This window comes from Eurypyga helias, unplaced genomic scaffold, assembly GCF_000690775.1.
Source record: "Eurypyga helias isolate BGI_N326 unplaced genomic scaffold, ASM69077v1 scaffold39734, whole genome shotgun sequence".
Classification (NCBI taxonomy): domain Eukaryota; kingdom Metazoa; phylum Chordata; class Aves; order Eurypygiformes; family Eurypygidae; genus Eurypyga; species Eurypyga helias.
This window is the reverse complement of record NW_010245135.1, coordinates 1,482-9,913: the sequence shown is the minus strand read 5'-3', so window position 1 is coordinate 9,913 and position 8,432 is coordinate 1,482. Positions and strand designations below refer to the sequence as shown.

General features: G+C 41.2%; 1 protein-coding gene across 1 annotated transcript in view; it reads right to left on the bottom strand.

Annotated features, from left to right (window-relative positions):
• Window positions 1-7,601, bottom strand: part of RUFY2 (RUN and FYVE domain containing 2) — a gene marked incomplete at its 3' end in the record, with an annotated part of 11,226 nt that extends 3,625 nt beyond the window's left edge. The window contains exons 1-6 of the mRNA XM_010149967.1: window positions 7,430-7,601; window positions 6,836-6,953; window positions 5,270-5,371; window positions 3,833-3,956; window positions 1,830-1,891; window positions 1,163-1,228 (exon numbers count right to left, since the gene is read on the bottom strand). Of these exons, the coding sequence (XP_010148269.1) occupies window positions 1,163-1,228; window positions 1,830-1,891; window positions 3,833-3,956; window positions 5,270-5,371; window positions 6,836-6,953; window positions 7,430-7,559 (602 nt within the window). The remainder of the gene's footprint in view (window positions 1-1,162; window positions 1,229-1,829; window positions 1,892-3,832; window positions 3,957-5,269; window positions 5,372-6,835; window positions 6,954-7,429) is intronic.
• Between the last annotated feature and the right edge of the window lie 831 nt (window positions 7,602-8,432).

Genomic DNA, 8,432 nt, shown 5'->3' with positions numbered 1-8,432 from the left:
TGCTGAACCACTGGTTTCCAAGTAATTTCATGCAAAAACAGTGGACACGAACATAATACGCAGGGGCTCACCTGAATAGGAACAGCTATCATCACACCATCTCCACTGTTCTTGTCATAGTTCCTTTCTCCTCCTCAACTTACTTTCATTTTGCTCCTATTTGACACACTTAATTATTCAGTCCTGTTGAAGGTTTCTGCTCAGTGACTGACAGTGCCAAACCAGAATATCTTTACCCCAACAGCAGCCATATAATAACTAACAGTCAAGATTACCAGCATTAAAAGTGAAAAAACACGATGCCATTTCAGAAAGGGATCAGGAAGATCCACTATACTACAGATCCTACAGAAGGTTTTTCTAGATTTGTTGTTTTAGGGGTTTGCTTTGTTTGTCTTCTTCAGCTCCTCAGACAGTTTGAATTTTGTACAATACTCCTCGGAGAATTACAATCACTGTTCCTCCTCTTGTACAGTAAGACACAAGGCGGTGGATTAGGTTTGCTCCATCCAGCAAAGCCAGGGGGAAAGGCTGCTTTCCTGAAACCCCAGCCTACGACGTGCAAGTAGCTTCCCACAAGCAATGAACCCGTTCAGTTTTGGTCCTGGACATTAAAGCTACAAACTAAAATGTTATGAAAGGCAAAGAAACAAGGCCATGTGGATACGCCCAGAACACTCCAATAAATGTCTTCAAAGCCAGGCTGGACCAGGCTTGGAGCAACCTGGTCTAGTGGAAGGTGTCCCTGCCCATGGCAGGGGGGTTGGAACCGGAGAGTCTTTAAGGTCCCTTCCAACCCAAACCATTCTAGGATTCTATGAACTGGACCTTTCTGAAAACTGCTAAATAGAATGAAGTGAAAATCCAGATCGAGCTTTTCATTTTTGTGAAGTTATAAACTGTAAGGACCTTGATAGTTTTCACCTGCTTTTTTCCTTTATTTGAAGAACAAAGGTTCTGGCTGTCAAAACCAAAACTGAGACTTCCCAGGTCTCTCCAGAAGAGTGTATCCTTTCCAACTTCACCACATCCTCAGTCTGACCCTAAAGAATTTGCACCCCTTTCTCTGAAGTTCTCTCTCACAAAGCTGTGGTACTAAAGGAAGCAGAGAGGTTGCACCTGTGAGCCGGGACTGACGTGCAGACCTTAAAGTTATACTTACTTCAGTTGCCTGTTCAGTTCTTCAACATAATTCTTTTGGTCCAAAATTGCAGCAATCTGTACATTTCTAAAGCAAGCACATAATAAAATTAGCTTTAACAAAATGATGCAGTGAACTATGTACTGAAAATATACATATGTATCATATGCAAATGGCCACCTTAATTGTGCTTTTTTTAAAGAAAAGGAAACAACATCTCACAATCATGAAGTCAGTAGCTTAGATGTTGTGGCATGAGTGAGACAAAAAACCTCAACGCTTTCACTGAAACCAATTTCTCTGCATGAAATGTAAGAACATACCCAGCCTCAAAAGAAAAAGGCTGTTTATTTTACTCTGCCACAACTCTAGTTCTTTGAAATACTGTCTAAATCCCAAGCCAAAGCCTTAAAGGTCAGCAGGCTCTTTTCCACTGCCTCCTCGCAGTCCTTCAGTAGTGCCCGTCGGATAAAGGAAGCAGTCGATGTTGCCGAGGCTCGCTTCAGAGCGCAAGCGTTCCTCCAGCTAACTCGCAGTACAGAGCCACACAGCATGCCGTTCTTCTCAAGACAGCGAGGTAAGGCAACTTCATCTTTAGGGAACCTGACTTATTTCTACAAACAACAGGGCAGCAGTCAAGAAACTATTTATTAGCGTGCAAAACCCAAAGTATTTAGTGAGGACATACCTCTCCTTACCACCAATGTCATCATCGCTCTTCAAATACATCGAGAAATCGATCACCCCAACCTAGAGGAAAGCGAATTCACACGTTTCGTATCATACAAATAACTGCTGTTGATATTCCCTGTCTCCTATCTATCCACATAACTACTACCACCTCAGTCACACCAGCTTTTTTAAGACAGGTCCAGTTTCAGCCAGAAGCTCAAAAAAATTAACTGTAGCATTTTAAACAAGATTGATTTTTTTCAAGTGTAGTCTCACATATCTGTTAAGAACTGTGTTACCTTTGAACAAAATTAACAGTGTGCCATGTACCAAATCCCAAAGAAAAGATGACTTCTTACCTCTGGCTGAGCTTAGCCAAGAATTTACAGGAAGATTTTCATCTGGGTGGTTATCAGATACTCCTCAACCCTACCCCTGATGGAGCAGACTTGTGATAATTTGTCTCAAGTGTTGCACACCTTTTTCTGTCACAGCACATGTCCCAAGCTGAGGTTTCCCTCATGTTTAGTTTTCCAATATTCCTTGCCAAATGTAACACTACCTTTCCAGACCTGCTGATTCCCCAAGGTGTGCCAACTCAAGTCCATTCAGTTTTTGTAAACCTTGCTAAATCTGAATCCAATTAATTTATTTTCTATTCAACTGTAATTTTATCATACACACCATCAGCAACATTACCATAAGTTCTGCTTCCAACTCTATTCACAAACCTCTAACAAAAGTATTTAACCACCTTTGCTTTACCAAAACCCTTCCTTTTTGGTCTCTAGCAGCCTCTTCACGCAAGTGTTTCAATTTCTCTGAACTACTGCTTCCAGTCTTCAGCTCCCTTTAGCTTTTGAATAAAAGTGACTTGTTAAGCTTAACATTTCCTTGGTTTATACAATACCCTCCTCTGTCAGTTTCTTATGATGATCTACTTGTTCTTTCTGCATCTTTGTAGAAAAGCCTCTTACCCAAAAGCTTTTTAAAAAACATGTTCTGCTTATTAACAAACAGAATTACTCTAAGCTCATGGTCACAGCCACTACTGCCTTCTCAAATCAAGTTTTATCCCCCCTCAAGCAGCAAAGCCACCCAGTGACCCAGATAACGAATGTGTAGCCAGCAATAGATGTTGAGATTTATAACGCACACATGTAATTCTCACTATTAGGAGGAGCACGCTGATAAGTTTGCCATAATTACAGGCCTTTCAACGTTATGTCTTCTGGTACGCAAGAGCAGTGCCTAAAACATCAGATAGTAACTAGAACGAACAATCCAAGACAAGTTTTCCCTTTGATTCAACAGCACACACACCCAAATTAGCTATAACTTTTTTTGCCATAGACATTGCTTTTTCACCAAATACAAGCTGAAATACAATAATAATCACTTAAACAATCACCAGTTTTTTCCACAAAGCAACTGAAAAAAAGGACGGAACACAGCCTACATTTATTTATAAATACTTGTGTATCTGCCTTTAAAAGGAATCCATCAAGATTTTCTTGGAAAAGATCAAAGGCCAAGTACTCTGCAAAGAAGGGGAAAGTTCTAAGTCTTGTTTTGCAGACTGAAAGCAGTCACCCTCATACAAGGTCTTCTGTTACACTATGCAAAGCAAGTTTTGTTTCAGGCCCTTGAAGCATTCCTATTATGTTCCAGAACAATAGTAAATTAAACAAATGGAATAAACTGATCATGGAACTATACTTCTCCCACAGAGGAAAAGTCTGAGTTATGCAATTAAGATAGAACTCTGCAATGCTGCTGTTGCATCCATCTGATGAAGCATGAAACTTGACTGTTGCGCTCTGATGTTTATCACATCTGAAGGGCTGACCCAACTGATAACCGAGGTTAATGCCGTACCCCCACTGACCCAGGAGCTGGATCACGCCCTAAACAGTCTCTAGTCAGATTTCTAACAAGTCACAATTCACAGAAACAAAATTCACCGTACATAAAAGTCCTATGGATTGCACGTACGTTACTTCACCTGTACTGACTTACTTGTGAATCTAGGTCTTCTCCCTTCACACACAGGTTAGCGTCTATCACATTGAGCCCAACCAATAGCCCAACAATAACTGCTCCTTCTTCCTCCATCATCAGTGCATGATACTCGTAAAATTCACTGTTCAAGAAGAAAATTGCATCTCATTGTTATATTCAGTATATTTACATGCAATAAATAAATAAGAAGTGACATCTAAATCTGAATTGTTTCCTCTTATTTTAACGTAACTTCAACTTAAAGATGAACTGGGTCTGCCCATACTTCCACCTAGTAATTTTATTTAAAAATTGAAAGTGCATATGCTTTGTCTCAGAGACCATCAAAAACCAAGGCGCTGCTTTTGCCTCCCGAAATCTGAGCCCCAAGCTGCTGGAGGGCTAGGAAATTTGGGGTCGAGACTTATTTTGCCTTAAAACAAAAAAAAAAAGCTCTTCCCTATACACTTGCTATTAGCCACTTTTGAATAGGATTCAGCAACAGATGGATGTTTGGCCACACTGAGCCTGGCAGTTCTTACGTTGTGAAGAAACGTTAAAGAACGCAAAGAAAAATGGTTAAAAAGTTAAGTTGCATGAAAAACGGTCTGGACTTCAAGGAACACAGGCTTGAAATTAAAGAAACAAAGAAAGAGATGAAATGGGTAAGAAGAGACACAGTAAGGGCTGAAACGCCAGAAAGGCTTTTAAAAGAAAAGGGGTGAGGGTAAGGGTTTGGGGTTAGTGTAACTAGCACTAAACAACGGAACACCAACATTCACTTCCGCCTCCTTGCATTTTTAAAATATTTCAGACTCCATGAAACAAACTGTGCTTTCAGTGGGAAAGTCCACAGCTGCTGAACACCAGTGTCATCCCGACAAACCACCATTAGCTAGGCATACAAGAAAAGTCTGAAAAATAGGTACAGGTTGAAGAACTGAAATTAAGATAAGGGTTTTTTCCCTTTGTGCTTCATCTGTTCCATCAGAAAGGACAGAAGAGAGCAATGCCAGTTTCAGAACTGTGAAAGGAAAGGCAAGTTCAAGGCAGAAGCCCCCCATGCAATGGTAGCCTAGCAGGAAACCATCATAGAGGTGAACTCATCTCCTCTCCACAGCTTTCGAGGCTGTATTCTGCAAGGTGGAGGAATGTAGCGGGAGCCCTTCCCCATCCCCCTCATTACCAAAGAACAGTCGGGCACGGTGCAAAAGGCCCGCAGACATGACGGCGAGAAAAGATCTCTTTGCCCATCAGCTGGCTCTCCATCCTGATGAGGCAGCAGGGTCTGGTCCCTCTACCCTCAGGACTGGAAGAATCAGCCCACAGCCCAGAAGCTGCACCCGGCTACACTAAGAGTATATTAAAAAGTAGCAAATAGAAAATACTAAGTTTTTTTTCCAGAGACTAAACCACTAAAAATCAATTACAAACAAAATCTACTCAATTGTTTACCTGAGAAGATCTCTCTGGATGATTAAACAGCGAAGATAGTCGGCCATTTTCTTCTGCATTAGTGCTAACCGTAACCAGGCCCGGGCACGGCCCAGTGGTGTTCTGGAAAAAAGGGCATGGAGACAAGCAGTCCCCAGTCAACAACGTATCACTTAACTCAGCGTCTTAAACATCAGTCCATTGGTACAGCAACTGGTTTTCTGAAAGGATATTTTAAACTATTAGTTTGAGTAACGCAGTCTGGGAAGCCATAATGTCTAGGCTTTGACTCCAGGCTTTGGGATTATCAGAAAAATTGTCATCTGCTCACCTGGGCTTGGGAGCAGACCCCGGAAAGAACAGGAATACAGAGAGCACAAGAGCCTGACAGTAAAACTGTAAAGCTCAGAGTGAAAACACACGACTTTCTACAGACTGTTGTGTGTGACTGTGCTGTGTTCTCAGCATGATAAGAATTTTTAAGAGTGGTGCTGTTTTCCCGTAAGACCCCTCCTCTTAACCTGACAGTGCCTGTAACACTAGTCTTGAGAGTCCTGTCCCTAGCTGAAGCAAAAGGTCTGCAAAAAAATCAGACTCCTTTCTGCAACTTGCTTCTGAATTCTTGAGAGGAATGGAGAGGAAAGCAACTGAACGTCCATCACAACTTGTCACACATGCCTGCCTTCCAAATCTATGCTCTGGGTCTACACAGCACGTCCTGAATTCTAGTCTTAACTCCTACTTCTTTACACATTCAGTGGTGTCTTAGAACCACAGTTGAAAGAAGATGAAAATGTACGTAACTGGCAAATATCAACAGCCAACAAATTAAACCTGGACTTTTAGATCCTCCTCGTCTAGTGCTCGTACACCTAAGTGGTAAGCACATAAATGCAAAAACACCCCGCTCCAAAACCCACGTGCTGTGTGAGGATAGGAAGAGTGTAACACACTTGGCAAATGGTCATATTTCACATTTACAAGGATAAATGATAATTTATATACCTATGTGCTCTAGACAAGGTCTAAAGCTGCAAATTATAACCCATAAACCAGGCACAAGGGTAACCAAACCCTTCTGGAATTTGATGTGCGGACAATTATAAAGCTAAATACAAAAGCAGAGTGCAGAGGAACGGGAGAAGATTGTAGTTCACAGCATAAATTTACATTTGAGAGGGACCCTCCACACGAGAATCTGCAAAGCTGCCTAGTGCCTTCCTCTTCAGTATGTAACCTTTTGTTTTCATAGAGCCTTTGCCCACTAGTTCCAACCCTCTGCTGCAGCTCAGCGCTGCAGCTCAGCACTGCAGGCTGTTTGGTACACAACCTGGTCCTTTTCACATCGTTTCTGTCCACCATTCAGAAAACTTTTCCTCCAGAAACATCAGAAAAGAACATGAAAATCCCACTTCTTTAGCTGCTTTGTGTGGATCATGAAAAGCTAGCAGGATTCACCTGTGCTCTCCTCAACATCACGTGTGAGCTGTTTAAAGCCGTGATTAATGCCAAATGAAATCATGAGACATCTGTAGAATCTCAGCCAGGTCCTGTGTGCCCTTGCTGTATTTTACCAATACTACTTACTTAAGGCCAGGCAAATCTCTGACACTTGCTGCTATTTCCTCAGCTTCTGGGTATAACTTCTCCACAAGTTCCAGAGGACCCCAGATGGTTTTATTGTAACTTAGAAAGGATTTTCTTACTAGGAAAAGAAAAATCAAGTAACTGAATTAATTTAAATTACCAGAGGAGCTTCCTTCAACGCAGCTGATGCAACAAATGGGTTAACTGCTGAGTCTAGACTTCCGGATAACTTCAACACTCACCAGTATCCAAAGCCATCTCGCCAATTACTTTGCTGTGAACATAAAACTGCTGTGCTAGAACAAAATAACATGGAAAGGATGACTAGCTACAAGCATAAGCTGCATACATACAAGCAGTTGTGGTGATCCCCTGACTGCTCACAACAAATGGGATACAAAAGAAGTCGACAGGCATGGAAATGTATGTTGTGAAATATTAATACTGACACTGTTAATTGTAAGAGGTGACAGTTTACATATTTTTTTCACTTCTTAAATCAACATAACACACTGATTTTATCTCATCTGAGAAAGAAGGAAGAAAAATGGCATGTTGGGGATAAGAAATACAGAGCTAGAGCAATTACCACACCTTTAAGGCCATGCTTCAGGCAGTGCTCCATGACAACAAAGAACTGCTGCAAAGGTGGGTAGTCAGAATCCAGAGTGCGGCCGAAGCTCAAAGCCGATTCAATGAGTCCTTTGATACTCAATTTGGCCATGTTCAGTAAATTTGCCCTTTCTACGGCCGTAGGGTCCTTTACAGCTAAGACAATAAAGAAAAAAAAAAAGTTACGGTTCAAATTCTAGAAGAGATGTCAAGTAATAAAATGCTTCAAAGAAAAACTTACCTTAATCTAGAGAAACTCAAAGGAATAATTTACTAAGTGGTATAAACCACCATGTTATAGAAAAGCATCCACTCCAACAGACGCCCCTACAGTTCTTGAAGGGTGAACGACAAGAGAGGGCTGGAAATGTCTGTTCTCAGGTACAGTGCTGTCTCAGTACATCTCAGCAGCAGTCCATAACTGCAGATTAACACAGGCATCAGTGCTGCACTCAAAAGCTCTGCTGCAGAACGGCAATCAGTGCCCTTACCCTGATATCAAAGCAGCACTCTTATTAATGTAAGGAGCTCTTTGCTGTATTCCAGTCTACCTACAGAAGCAGACATCGTATTACTTAGACACAATCACCTTCCGCTGTAGTCTTAATTTCACAGTGACATAAACACACGCTTTCCTTCTGAGGCCGTACACAGTCTCAGCCAGTAAAACTGGAGCAGTTGTAGGAAAATATTACATACTGAAACTTCAGTCTCTCATACAGCTCTGAAATATTCTCTACACAGGAAAGCTTAAAAGCTAAAGGTTTTACTTTAAATTAAAATGTTTTTGGTAAACCTGACAAAACATACAAAAATACATTTGGGGATCAAATCAAACCAGTAAAAAAAAAAAACAACCTATGGCTTTTAAAAATCCTCTCAACCTGACAGAACGGAGGAGGTTTCTCTTCTTAGAGCTCCTGCTACTGAAACCAGAGTGTTCAGGATATTCTTAGTTCATTTTCCTTTGTAATGAAGCAGTTTA